This window comes from Nanorana parkeri, unplaced genomic scaffold (assembly GCF_000935625.1).
Source record: "Nanorana parkeri isolate BGI_ZX_2015 unplaced genomic scaffold, ASM93562v1 scaffold372, whole genome shotgun sequence".
In the NCBI taxonomy this organism is placed as follows: Eukaryota; Metazoa; Chordata; class Amphibia; order Anura; family Dicroglossidae; genus Nanorana; species Nanorana parkeri.
The window spans coordinates 948,870-962,938 of NW_017306640.1; the positions used below are offsets into that span (position 1 = coordinate 948,870).

Below are 14,069 nucleotides of genomic sequence, written 5' to 3' on the forward strand. Positions count from 1 at the left end.
TTCAGCGAGTACTAAGTAACCATCCCCCGCAAGGACGGTTCTTTTCCCCACCAAAAACTGATAAGAACAGATACGACACTTCATCTTAGCCAAAAGGCCGAGAAGCCCTGTCTCACATACCGATATCCTAGGGCCATTTTGGACAGAAGCCGATCAATCTACCAGCATGCCTTTGGAGTGTGGGAGGAAACCCACACAAGCACAGGGAGAACATGCAAATTCGATGCAGATACTGTCCTAGCCAAGATTCAAACCAGGGACACCAGTGCTGCAAGGCAAAAGTGCTAACCACTAAGCCACTGTGCTGCCCACCTGCTTAAACTTGATTGCAAATGCAACAGAAGTATGTTTAAATCTACTGTATGTTATCACTGTAGCTAATACATGAGTACATTTATCTAGGGGTCCATTTAGAAAGCAGTGATATGGCCCTATTGCAACAATACTGCTGCTTTAAAAAAACACATTTATAAAGCACATTTACAGATGTGTTTAGTGCTCCGCTGGCTTTAGGACCCTTAAGCCAGCAGAGTTATTTTAAAGTAAAGAAAAAAATGGGAAGAAAGACATGGCAAAGTTATGTGACTGGATTGCTGCATTAAGCAGAGATAACTCTATGATTTACTGCAGGCTTCACACTGTGGTCTGCATTTGATGATGGGGCTGCAAAATGTAGGCAGCTATGCAGAGAAATCTACCAGTGGATATCGGATAGCAATATCAATTGAGCCCCTAGTTTGCTTATGTGCTAGTCCTCAATTCTGTAATATGGAGTGTGGTTCAGGCCTTCTTCAAATATGTTCAGTGCATTACCACATGAGTGTTAACATTTGCTTTTTTACACATTAATATGCGTTTCGGTAAGGCAGCCCATTCAGACTGAATGCCACTGGAGTGTGGATTGTGTATTACAGTGTCTTGTGGTAACACACAATAAAACATGCGTTTTATTGTACCAGTGTGATGCCCACCCTAAATGAATGGGAGAATTTTTTACTGTGTCTCACACTAGATTGTCTGGGGCCTTTTAAAATCCTTATAAAGTCAGACCTGGCCATATGCACTAGACCTTGATCTTACTCTGTGCCTAAGGATGTAAAACAATGGACTGTCAGGTATGCAATCAAAATATAAAAATAAAATAATGGCTTATATGTTCATACTTTGTCGTTTATTTATTACAGGTATTTTATATGGAAAGCACAATTTTACATACAGTAGTTGCACATTCACATCAGTCCCTGCCCTCAAGGAGCCTTCAATCTAAGGTCCTTATCTCACATGCATACATACATGGGTGTTTTAGACAGGAGCCAATTAACCTGCATGTTTTTGCAGTGTGGGAGGAAACCCACACAAGCACAGGGAGAACATGCAAACTCCTTGCACACAATGTCCTGACCAGGATTTGAACTGGAGACCCTCAGTACTGTAAGGAACAAGTGCTAGCCACTGTGTCTCCCCATAGACAAAGTACTGTGTAGACAAAACTGATGTTTGTGTATAAATATAATTCATATCTATTTTAGTGAGTTTTTATTTTTAGTATGCATCCATAGTTTGTCTTTAATTAGTACATGCACATCTCATTAGAAGTCAAATATTTTATCGTATACATATAATATATTAGGAACAAACTGGTACTTGGACAGTTGACATTTTACAGGAAATAGTGCCATTATATGACACATTTATATTTAAAAAAAAAAGTTTAGGAGCTGTTTATGTTGCCAGCATTAATCATGTATTTTCAATTAAAGCAAAAATGGTTTCGTCAATTGATATACTATATATATAGTACTTTATTGATGACATAGGCCTTGAATGAGTTGAATGAGTCTGTGGTTTTTTTAACCTGTTTTATTTGTCCTTATTTTTGGTAGAAGCTCCAAATGCTTCTAATTTGAAAATTGTGAGAATGGACAGGACTTCTGGCTGTGTGACAGGAGCTGAAGAGATTTATCTTCTATGTGACAAGGTTCAAAAGGGTATGTGTAGCTTTGTGATTTATATATTTACTTTTTATTCCTTAACTTGGTTATTTTTTATAATAATGGAGTCCTTATGTTATTGCACTTTTTTTCATATTTTTGATCTTTGTGTTTACTGTCCCCAACCTACAAAATATATGAAATAAATGCATATACATATGTAAGTAACCTAACATACGATTAAGGCACAGTAGTGGACACAATCCCAATGAAAGGACCATTTGCACTTTTGAGTTCATAAATAAAGGACGCCAAACCAAAAGGTAAAGCGTCCAAAAATGACTTTTAATTTTTCACAATTCAATCAAACTAAAAACATCCGCAATGCTTTTCAGGGGCAAAAACACTCCCCCTTCATCAGTGCTTAGAATGGGATAAGGATTTTATCTGATTCAAAAGATACTCTAACCAAATGGATCTCTATATGATTCCAAATAAAGATCTCCTTTAGGACTGAAAATGTAATTGGCACCAGCAGCTGTAGTAAGCAAGATACGGTATCTGTTTATTATCTCTTTTTACTCAATAAATGTTTTAATTTTGTTTGTCCATTGTAGATGACATTCAAATACGTTTTTATGAAGAAGATGAAAATGGCCATATTTGGGAAGGATATGGGGACTTCTCACCCACAGATGTTCACAGGCAGGTATGTAGTGTTTTAGTGTTAAAGGTAGAACTGGTAATTATCATTTAAATAAAAGCTCACATCTAAGATGGAAAAATGTGTATGAGATTGACTCTGTTATTACAAGAAACAGTAGGAACAAGATGCCTGTGCTGTACCATAGAGCAGACAGGTTTGATGGGATCTATTTAGGCTGTTATTGGTTGTCACAACGAGGCTTTGTCAGCCTGTATACATACTATACTCCTAACAATATGGAATCCCCCATGGACAAAATTGGTATAGTAGTACCAGCAAAAAACAGTTTGAAAGTCTAGTAGTATAAAGATAGCACCTTAGATGCACCTTAGATGCACAAAAGTAGCACCTCTTAGTTTTGCCCATACCATTTATGTTGTAGTCAAGCTGGTATGCATTTTAAATGCATCTTTTTCCTTGCTCCCAAACCAAAAGACCAAAACACACTAACCTTTTCTAGTCTCTTCAAAACTTGAAATAAACTTAATAGCTGAGTTATGACCCATAATATAATATAAGTACAATACTACATGAAAGAAGGTTAAATTTGAACTCTGGGAATTAAAAAAAATGAACGCTTTAAGTAGGGCTACGCTCTCACTGCATGGGTTAAATGCTCGTTTTGGTCTAGGGGCTGGAAATAAAAAAGATATACATACCCGATCCTCGATCCTGCCTGGCTGCTAGACCAGTCACCGCCGCCTCTTTTCCCCAGTGCTCCGATCCATTCACCTGCATTAGACAAGAGGGCACTGAGAGCCAGAGTGGAGGGGAAAAGTGGTGAGCGCAGAATCAAGGATCAGGTGAGTATATCTTCTATATTCCAACCTCAAGGCAAAAATTAACAGTTAAGCCTTGCAGTGTGGATGTAGCCCATATTCCTAACAGCTGGTGTTCCTCTTTAAGGTGCTAAATCCCATGACAATCTCTCACCATAAGACCATGGGGACTGTAAGAAATGAACATGCATACTTATATAGCCTGTTTGGGTGGTTGAAACATTGATGTTCATATTATTACAGTATACAGGTGCCATATGTGAAAACTTGGCAGTGCTTTTTAGTAAGTTGAACAGGTTCCCCAAACTCTAAGCAATAAGCTAAATGCAAAGTTGAAATACATATATCTTAACTCTTTAATTGGCCACAAAAATGTATACCTTTGCCAGGCTTGTGACCCAGCCACCATTGCCATTCTGCATTGGCAGATCAGCATCCTTTCTGCAGAATACACTGCAGTTAAGCAATTCAGCTTAGTCTATGACCCAGGCTATAACTGGGCAATGAAGCACCAGAAGCACAATGATGAGGTCATCTCTCTTCCCTCCTGTGAGCATGCTTATACAGTATGTAAAATTAACAGCCACTGGGCAAAGCACTAGAGCTCTGCTCTGGTTCTCTTTCTGCCTCTCTCTCTCTCTGCCCCTCTAACCAACTCCTCTCTCTCTCTCTCTCTCTCTCTCTCGATCTTAAATTAATACATAAGGGGATGAAACTGTTTTTATATCTGTTTCGGGTTCAGTTTAAGAAAGTTGACACATAAAAGCTAGATCCTTACAGTAATAAGTTCTATTTGTTTTGTTTTTTTTAGTTTGCAATCGTATTTAAAACTCCTAAATACAAGGATATCAATATTACTAAACCTGTTTCTGTGTTTGTTCAACTTCGGAGAAAATCAGATCTTGAGACCAGTGAGCCCAAACCATTTTTATATTATCCAGAAATAAAAGGTAAGAAACTATATGAAAACACCAACCATCAAGAATTCATTGCTAAAAATGATGGCATTTGCTATCTTGAAATGCTCATATAAAGGAAATGCAGTGGGAGAAAGGGCGTCAAAGGGTTTAACCGATCAGTTTTCTTATGTCATATGTGATCCTATAGCTATATAAAGTGTGACTCAGTCATTGAGCGAGCACGATAAAGTTATCATTGCCCGTTTTTCTCCTTGCTATATTTTTAGCCTGTTTACAGGATTATTTAACGGTTACTTAAAAGTTTCTTCAAACAAACAGAACCTTGTAAAGTCAAATCTTGTAAAATCAATTAAATGATGTAATGATGTTTATCTCTGTTAAGTTGCGACAAACTGTCTTTTCTATTCAAACACTGAAACCGTAGCATTTCTGTAAAACGATTGCTCCAGTGATTAAGAACTGTAGGGTAATGGGGCATCCTGCATACAGAATCAAATTTCTGTTTGCAAGTTGCATGCAAAAATTCAGGGGTCTATTCACTAAGCTGCCGAAGGATCTAGCCGTAGCTTCAGCTAGCTTCGGCCCCAGGACCCCTTCGGTTCAGTAGAACCGAAGGGCTGCTATACGGGCTATTCACTATTGGAATTGTCAGCAGACAACTCACCCTGCTGAGGATGCTTCCTGTGAGAGATAGCATGCATCTGCAGGTCCTTGTGGGTTCCAATTATTTGGAGTCAGGCTCTCCAACTTTGGCTGATTCTCAACATTTAGGGGAAATTCCTCAAAATATCCTCCCTGCCCCTGTCCTTAATTAGGTATCGTGCTTAGCTCTCTGGCTAAGGTTCCTCCCCACTTCGTGTCACTGCGGTGTATGCTTTGCAGGACCTAAAGTGTTTTTTTTCCCTGCCAGGTTTAACCTCTTGCCGTCCGCCCGTAGTAAAAAAACGGACGGACGGCACTGCTACATCTATGCAGGGTGTCCTTGTTGACAGGTTTGCTTGTCCTACTGTTTCTGGTGTTGCTGCATCAGTATAGAGTGGTTGTCTTCCCACTCCTGTCCATTATGGTAGAGGGTACTTCTTGCACACATTTCCCCCTTTGTATTGTAGTATCTCTGACTTAAGGTGGCTCCTTTTGGGTTGTTTCCAAGGGACTTTAATCTCCTAGAATATAGTAATTATGCTTAGTTTATATGTGATTGAATGGCTGTCTTAAGGTGCCCATACACCTTACGACCATCGCAAGACTTTTGTCTTGCGATGGTCGTATGCTTCTTGAAAGCCCGTACGATCTGCCCACCTTGGACGGGCAGATCGTACTTGCGATCATCGAAAGCCCGCCCCGCTGAGGGGCGGGCTTCCGATGACGGCAATGCAGAACGGGCAGTGTGCGCGTGCGCACACCGGCCCGTTCCGCAGCTATCGGGCGAGCAGGCTAGAAACCCGCCGAGAATCGTACGATTCTCGGCGGGTTTTCGAACATGTTGGCTCGACAAAAGACGTGCGACCGTACAGTAGAAACGGTCGCACGTCTTAGTTCACACTGCTCGATTCTCGTACGATCGTGGGATTTCGCCCGATTCTCGTACGAGAATCGAGCAGTGTATGGGCACCTTTAGTCATCCCTATTTCTTGGAGCCTTTCTTCCCTGATGCCCTGGGTCAGAAGTTTAAGACTCAGACCTTTTGTCATCTCTAGACTGACTGGTCTTCCTTTGTCTACCTGTTGTCCATGTATCCCTTTGGAATCTGTTTTAAGGCTGGGAAACCTCCCTTGATGGATGATAAAGAAAATATTTTGATACTTAAAATCTTTTTCCTGGAGTAACACAGGTCCTGTCCCTCTGTGTTTTCTTGTCCCTTAGTACTGCTTGCTCACAAAGCTGAAGCATGGTGGTTAGGGCAGGGTTATACAGAAGCTGGCATTAAAAAAAAAAATCCTGTTTGCCAGTGTCCAAACTTTTTATATGCAGTAGCATTTAACACTAGTGTTTATACTTTCCTGTGTTCCTCAATGTACTTCAAGAAAATTATTTTATGGTAAGTACGAAAAACTGTATTTTGCTTGCGTGAATACTGCTCCTGAGCTTTGTCATGTGACCCAAAGCCTAGGTATGGTCTGTCTGTATCTAGCACATGTAGGTGCTGTACATTACTGAAGCCTTTAGAACCCCTATTGTTTCCTATCATAGAGACCATCAGCGATCATAAGCATTGCTTTGAGCAGGTTTTTTTTCACTCTGACATTTTCAGTATTTCTTAAAGCATAATCTGTCTTCACTAGACAAAGAAGAAGTTCATCGAAAGCGTCTAAAACTAATGCCTAATTTTTCTGATGGGTTTGGTGGAAGTGGAGCAGGATCCGGAGGCAGCGGCAGTGGTGGAGGAGGTGGTGGCAATATGTACGGTGGTGCAGGAGCATCCGGAACTTGTGGTGGTAAATATAGACATATTTTTCAACTTTGTGTTGATTTACTTTTTTGATATTTTAATGATATTTTAGGACTCTTCTTTTTCACCTTGATGAAAGTGTAATGAAAAGGGTTTTAAAAGGTACAGGTTTCTATTACAAAGTGTATACGCAATATACTGCTTAAATGCATCAATTAAATTAATTATTTTAAGGTTTTAAAAATAATAAATTGTTCTTTTCAACAGAATATTATTCATGCAGTGCTTAGTAGATGTTGGAAAGTGAAATCACTTACCGTGTTTCCCCGAAAATAAGACACTGTCTTATATTTTTTTTCCCCCAAAAAAACACACTAGGTCTTATTTTCGGGGGAAAACTGTATGTACAGAAATCAGGACCGTGACTGTCACGCAGAGCAGAGATACCGGCATGTAATGTACTGTATCATACAGTACTGGAGAAGGGGAGTGAAAGAATGGTACTGTGACTGTCACACAGTGTCACAGTACGGTACCTGGCTGCAGCTGTCTGGAGCTCTCTGATGCCGTCCAGGCATCCTAAAAGCCGAGGCAGTCGGGCGGAACGGCTTGCAGACGGGACGGAGGGAGGGAGGGAGCTGCGGCCAGAAAGTTTTTTACGATCTTTACTTATTTTTAGACCGTACATGCAGACGGGTGGACCGGCGGGCAGACGGGAGGGAGGGAGGGAGCTTTGCGATCGTGACATTTTATTAGACCGTACATGCAGACAGGAGACAAGCTGCACATGTCATTGATTTTTACACTCAGACCCCTTGCTGGCTGCTTGGATGCAGCAATACATGTGCGCCCCCTACTGCCGAACTAGGTCTTATTTTCGGGGTAGGTCTTATATTACGGAAATCCCTGAAGTTAGCACTAGGTCTTATTTTCGGGGTAGGTCTTATTTTCGGGGAAACACGGTAGCAGTTTACTATAGCTCTCAGGGTGAGATCTTTGTGCTCAATGACCATTTGAAGTTTCCAGGCAAAGTACTGTACATAGGTAAATTGAGTGTGCAGCAAAACACTAATTTGTAAATATCTCATACATTGTTTTGTTTGTAATTCAGCCCCAGGGCTAGTTAAAAATCTGTCCCACAGACAATAGGCTGCATCTAAAGAACTCTGCATTCTGTTTAAAATTAGCAGTCTATTTGCAGTGGTCCGATACGCCCCTGCCTCAGCCAGAACTACAGCTCTGCAATATACAATGCTGACACTTGCTGCTCAGGGATAGTGACTTTTGCTGATTGCAGAGCTGTAGTTTCGAACTGAGGCAGGGTCATGACCACTGCAGATACACAACTGCAGATACATACAGAGTTCAGGGGTCTTTATCTGATTTCACACAATGTGCAGCGGTCTTCATCTGCTTTGTCCCCTGCCTCAGTCAGAACTACAGCACTGCAATCAGCAATGCTTGCTCTTCCCGAGTAGGAAGTGTGAGCATTGCTGATTGCAGAGCTTTAGTTCTGACTGAGGTCGGAGGGTATGTACGACTGCTGCAGGTAGACCGCTGATTTCACACTGAGTGCGGGGGTCTTTGTCTCTCACGGTCTTAAAAACTAAAACAGCCATTACATGGGAGCCCCATTCTCCTTTGCATTCCACTTTTGAAAAGTGGAATGCAACAGAATGAGTCGGGACACCCCAGAATGGGCTGTAGCACACTATATATCTAAGTGGGTGGATGACTAGAGAAGTATTTGGGGAAATATTGCCAGTGGAGTATACAGAAGGTATAGAAAGCCCAAGAAATTACACTGTACCTGAAATATCACAATGTGCACAGGCCCTTTAATTTAACATCTATTACGACTTTTCGTAGGTGCCATATGGTGTTCCAAAGGATAAATGCAGTATTGTCTTACATTACAACATACAGACACAGGAGTGCAAACTATGTTACCTATTTATTGTTCCATTTCACTAGTACAAAGAAATTAAAGACCCCCCTCCTCCCCCAGTCACACCATGGCCTAGGCCAAACTTTGGTCTCTTTATGGGCCTAAGTGCAGCCAATAGGAGTGAGATTTTCCTTTAGTTTACATGATGACCAATAGAATTGGGTGACTAGAAAGTACTCACTTCTATTTTCTGTATTGCCTTTCGTTTTCCTATTCATGAGGATCCATCTGATGATGTTCCTTGACACACTACCTTGATACTACCAGAGATTCTGGTAAGCTTGAATCCTAATATTGTGGCTGCAGGTAATGTGAATAAGGTTACCTACTACTGAAATAATTTCTTCAATGATCTTACTATGTGCTGCATGCTGTAGCTTGTGCTACTTAAAAATGCACAATTAAAATAACCATTCCACAATGACTTGAACATTACTCAACATGAAAAGATTTTGTTTTCAGATTGGATATTACAGCCGTGCCTAACTTTGGCTCAACAAGCTGTGACATGCAATTATGCGATGACTGAATATAATTTGGAAATGGATTTGTATGCTGGGAATGTGATCTCAAGAATCACAAAGCCTGTAATACCAGATGCCTTTCAAGCATACTGTACTTATTGCCTTCAGAGAATAGTACAATTGATCTGTGTGTAGACAGATATGATATAAATTAACATTTATTACACTGATTGTGTTAAAGCTACACCATTTGCACAAGATAGGCGCACTCATTGGTTTTTGTTTTTCTCAATTTTCAAAAAATAATCCTAGAATGCACCATAGATTCCTGCTGTTCTAAATGATTACATGCTACACAGTTTAATTTATTTTACCAATGCTAATATTCCAGAAACATATGCATTACAAAAATTATAAATTCTATTTGAACTTTTACTTAGTCTGTGACACTTTATTTTCACCAAACTGTAGTAATCCTTTAAAGTGAACCTTTAAAACGGACTTACATACGTTCTATTCTATGCACACCCAAAAAATTTTATTGAATAGACAGGGCTACTTAGCACACTCTGTCCCTCTTCACCTGCTGCTACTCCTCCTGCCACTTTTGCCATTTCCTGCTTTCAAAATGACACCCGAGGCATGCTTTGGAGTAAAATAAGCAGTAAAACAAGATGGATACTTTTATCTCCAGTAACACTATCTATTTAAACTAACACTGATCAATGTAGAATAATAATTTTTTTTTTAGTTGTTATTTTTCCACATCTTTTGGTCTATAGATTGCATAGAAAATAAAATAATTTTGCAAGACAAAATCACAAAAAAAACACCTTGGATGAATAAACAGACCCATAGTAGAAATGTAAATATTGCCGTGTTCCATAGGGGTATACAACTGTGAGTGGTAAAGTGTTTAAGCATTAAGCAAAGTGTTTAGTCTGTTCCACTGCCTGTTTCACATATATTTATTCATTACCTATAACACGCAATCTAAGCAGAATAAGCAGCTCTCTTACTGATAAGCAAATTATTACCTTTTCTGAAAAGTCAGCAGCTGACCCCCCTGTGAGTGTGAACCCAGCCTTATGCCTAGTGTGATGCAGAGACCAGTGACACATAGCTGACACAGGAAGGTCAGAGATGTCTTTGTCAGATGTGATGTTATTGACAGCCTGGTTTTACTTTCTGTATGCTGCGTGATAGGCAAGATGGCAGCACCCAACAGAGGTAGAACTGGGTATCTGAGTCACATTGAAGTAATCAGTGATCATGTACAAGTAAATTGTTTCTAACCTGAATAGCATCAGAGATTGTTAATCCAGGGAATATCCGATTGCCTTATGGGATCAGGAAGGCATTTTTTCCCCTGTTGGAGCAAATTGAACCATGCTTTATAGGGTTTTTTTTGCCTTCCTCTGTGTCAACAGTGGGTAATTGGGGGCAAAGCGTTCTGTTTAGGCTTTTCAACCTGACTAGCTATGTAACTATTCTGCTCGTGAAAAGGTTTCAACTGACAGCACCTCTAATTTTCTGCCATTGTACATTATTTTTATATCATATTCTTCCTGAATACTTTGACAGGTGTTTCAATAAAATACCCAACAGGCAGTGTAAGGGCTTGTACACACCAATTACGGCGCGTTCCAGAGCAGCAGCTGCTGGATCGCACCCCAACTGCTCACAAAACTTCCCCCTGCATATTGGGGCCCCCGCCCGCAGTGCGATCGGACACGTGGCAAAACATTGCCTGCGTTCCGGACCACTGCAAACGCAAAAAATGCTACATGCTCTATTTTTTGCGTTTGCAGTGGACCTGAATGCAGGCAATGTTTTGCCACATGTCCGATCGCGCTGCAGGCGGGGGCGTGGCTGCGCTGCCACTGACTTCATTTCATTGCCTCGCTCCTCCCGCCCCAGAACGAAGGGGGGAAGTTTTGTGAGCGATTGCGGCTACTGCTCTGAAACGCACCCCAATTGCTGTGAGCAAGGAAAACCGACAAATACCAACATCTTTTTTTATCCTTTTCTTATATAACGTTTTTTTATATATAACGTTTTTATATTAATTCGTTTTAGTATCTCCTGATAATGATTTTAACTAATAATGCCAATGTTTTTGACTCATCAGTAACGGCAGTTTATGCGTCAGATGGGTGTGAGTTAATAGCGGAAATACCGGCAATTGGCTTGATACTGCCATATGACCTTTTGTAGACAAACTCCTGTGATTGTTTATTTTTTAATTTAAAAAGATCAAAATATAGAAGAGTTCCCTTAGGTTCTGATGAAGGGGGCGTGCCCCTGAAACGCGTAGACCTTCTGAACTCACAGGGGCAGAGGACGTTGATTTGTTTCATCCCGTGAGACTCCCGCTGCTAGAGATTTATATTGCATCGTCTCTTACATACTTTTTATTGACCGACCTTTTTGTAAGTATAATTTCAGCTGTGTGCCGTACAAATAAATTACCCTTTACACTATGGAGGCGCTCTGTTTTGTTTTTTGCTGTGAGCAAGCCCTAAGCAGATACACTATTTGACCTTAAATTGTTTTTTTTCCAGGTTATAACTATTCCACGTTCAACTACACCAATAATTATGGAGGACCAAATTTTCATGTCGGCACAATGAACTCCAACACAGGTATGGCACACACTAACCTGTTATTGAAGCAATATTTGTTGACTATTATTTTTACCAAGTAGGTAATATACATTCTAAACATTTTGTTAATTGGTATTAACAAATTCAACAGTTTAGAAAGATATTTAGGATGGTACAGTAATTTACTAGCAGTTATATCAACTAGCTAAAGTTTGCCTGTTCTAGAACTTGAAAGGTTGGAGACATAACAAACAATGCTAAAGAAGTGTCTTAGTGGGCAGTATATGCAGGAGAGGAGTGCAAAGGGTATGACAGCAGGAGAGGAGTGTGACAGTGGACAGTTTGTGCAGGACAGGGGTGAGGAGGTTATGACACTGGGAGATATGTGCAGGAGTGGTGTGTGGTGGGTATGACAGAGGGCAGTGTGTGCAGGAGAGTAGTGCGGATGGTATCATTGGGGACAGTTTGAGTAGGAGGAATATGAAGGGTATGACAGCAGACAGTATGTGCAGGAAAGAAGTACGGAGGGTATGACAGTGCTCAGTATGTGCAGTAGAAGATTGCGGAGTGTATGATGGGAGGCAATGTGTGCAGGAGAGAAGTGCAGAGGGTATGCCAGTGGGCAATATATGCAGTAGAAGGATGCACAGCGTATGGCAGAAGGCAGCATCAGCTGGAGAGGAGTGCAGAGGGTATTACACGGGGCAATATGTACAGAAAAAGAGTAAGAAGGGTATGACTGTGGGCAGTATGTGAAGGAGAGGAGTGTGGAGGGTATGACAATGGGCAGTATGTGTAGTAGAAAAGTCTGGTGGTATGAAAGGGGGCAGTATGTGCAGGAGAGTAGTGCAGAGGGTATAACAATGGGCAATATGTGCAATAGAGGAGTCCAGGGGTATGACAGAGGGCAGTATGTGCAGGAGAGTAGTGCAGAGGATATAACAATGGGCAATATGTGCAGTAGAGAGGTCCTGAAATATTACAGGGTGCGGAAGTTGTTGCGGTTGTTATGTAGGTCCAGTGGAGGTGGCAGGGATTGGGTCAGCAGCACTGTATACTATGAAGGAGGTGGGGTGCATACTGAAAGTGAAACAGGAGGAATGTGTGAGTGACGTTTGGGACCATTTTTTCAGGTTTAATAGCAAGGACTGTGTCAGGACTTTGTTGCCGGAAAGGGACATTAAAGGGACAGCCCTGATAATGTAGTCCTATAACATATGCTAGAGTACCCACAGATCCAACGCACTGCAAGCAAAGAGGGCTGGGAGAGGGTACAAGTTTAGAGATTTGCAATGGAGTTAGGTATTTCCTATGAATGATGAATATTTACCTAAGCCTATCTGACATTTTAGGAGATTTGTATTGGTGTCCTCCAGGGCCTTCTCCCACTTCTCATCATTCAAGTCCCTTGTTTCTTTTTTCCATTTATTCTTTTAATTGTGTTCCAGCTACTCAGACATGTTTTCTTTTTTCACTTGCAGGGTATTACAATAGAGTTGTTTTAGATTATAGGCTTGTTTTAAAGCAGTTCTTTACTTTTGTATTGGACTAGAAATACAAATACCACAAATAAACAAACCATCTTTTGACCATAAATAAAACCTACTCCCGTGTTAGGAATAACTAAGTAAATAGACTCAAGTCTTCCATTTCCTCAGAAGCTGTTAAATACACAAAAACTATGAGCAGCATGGTATAACATGCAAATCCTTTATGTACTTTCAGTATTAGAGCCCCAGTGCGAAGGACTCCAGGAAGGCAGTGATGCCATATACTGTGAGCATATACAGAAATGCCTGGAGGCATTGGTCAAAGAAGGTGACACGGAGACAGAAGGTACAAGTGAGGAACTCTGCAAAGTACCAGGTAAATGCATACAAAGCAGTGGTTGTTACATTTACTGATTTCACAACAAATTTAAAGCATAATGTTTGCTAAAGCTTTTTGTGTTGTTTTGAGAACAGTGGTCAAGGCTTAAAACTGTTTTCAGGTTATTATCCTGTTTGGAGTGATTTTACCTCTTTGATACAACATTTATACTGCCAAAAAGGTGTTTATTTATTGCCATTTATGATATGTCTGTGTCCCTGCAGCTGCTCCTTTTGCTGCACTTTGTGGCTGTCAGCCGCTTATAACCGCACTTGCACTTACACCAGCTGGACCATTGGAAATAATTGGATTGGTTAGAAAACAGTTAGTGGGTAGTTTTCAAGAGTTTAGAAAGCTGATCACTTCAGTTTCCTCTTTATTTCCTTGTCTCTGAACATTTTTGCAGCATTCGGGTGCCTAATGGCACACCTAAACCACTTGTAGATACTAACTGCTT

General features: G+C 40.7%; 1 protein-coding gene across 1 annotated transcript in view; it reads left to right on the forward strand.

Annotated features, from left to right (window-relative positions):
* The window catches only part of NFKB1 (nuclear factor kappa B subunit 1), a 102,562-nt gene that overhangs the window by 69,953 nt on the left and 18,540 nt on the right, over positions 1–14,069 (forward strand). The window contains exons 11-14 of the mRNA XM_018558987.1: positions 4,228–4,366; positions 6,619–6,771; positions 11,702–11,782; positions 13,469–13,609. Coding sequence (XP_018414489.1) covers positions 4,228–4,366; positions 6,619–6,771; positions 11,702–11,782; positions 13,469–13,609 — 514 coding nt within the window. The remainder of the gene's footprint in view (positions 1–4,227; positions 4,367–6,618; positions 6,772–11,701; positions 11,783–13,468; positions 13,610–14,069) is intronic.